Source organism: Penaeus monodon, chromosome 29 (genome assembly GCF_015228065.2).
Source record: "Penaeus monodon isolate SGIC_2016 chromosome 29, NSTDA_Pmon_1, whole genome shotgun sequence".
Taxonomy (NCBI): domain Eukaryota; kingdom Metazoa; phylum Arthropoda; class Malacostraca; order Decapoda; family Penaeidae; genus Penaeus; species Penaeus monodon.
Window position 1 is genome coordinate 2,273,273 of NC_051414.1, and position 476 is coordinate 2,273,748.

Below are 476 nucleotides of genomic sequence, written 5' to 3' on the forward strand. Positions count from 1 at the left end.
AAGATCAAATGTAGAATATAGAATCTGGAGTTAATTTTATTGATTTGGATTATTGCCATAGGTTTTATAAAGGGAATGAAGATTGTTGTTTTAACTTGATTTTAATGGTACTTTTTCATTATGTTCAGGATTACACGAGCCTCATTAGAAATCTGTCAGATGAGGATGATCCAAGTTACTTTGGCCTCCCAGCGAACATTGAGAGATCATGGCAGCGCATCGTTAGTTCACAAGTCATTTCTCAACTAAAAGGTCTGTAAATGCATTTATATGCACATTGATTCATATGATTACAAGAGTACTGTACGTGCTTCTTATATTTGCTTTCCATTATTTACACATTAATATATATTTTTACTCTACAGTTCTCATGAGATCTCCCGAACTAGCTGGGAGGTTTGATCGCGAGAAATGGCACACACAGCTGTCACCTGTACTAAACTTGTGGAAGAAGTTAAACCAGGTATGAACTAGAT

At 35.3% G+C, this 476-nt stretch overlaps 1 protein-coding gene across 1 annotated transcript in view; it reads left to right on the plus strand.

The window, feature by feature from the left end:
- The window catches only part of LOC119591619 (cytoplasmic dynein 2 heavy chain 1-like), a 47,711-nt gene that overhangs the window by 45,113 nt on the left and 2,122 nt on the right, over positions 1–476 (plus strand). Inside the window, 2 exon segments of the mRNA XM_037940373.1 lie at positions 129–252; positions 366–463. Of these exon segments, the coding sequence (XP_037796301.1) occupies positions 129–252; positions 366–463 (222 nt within the window).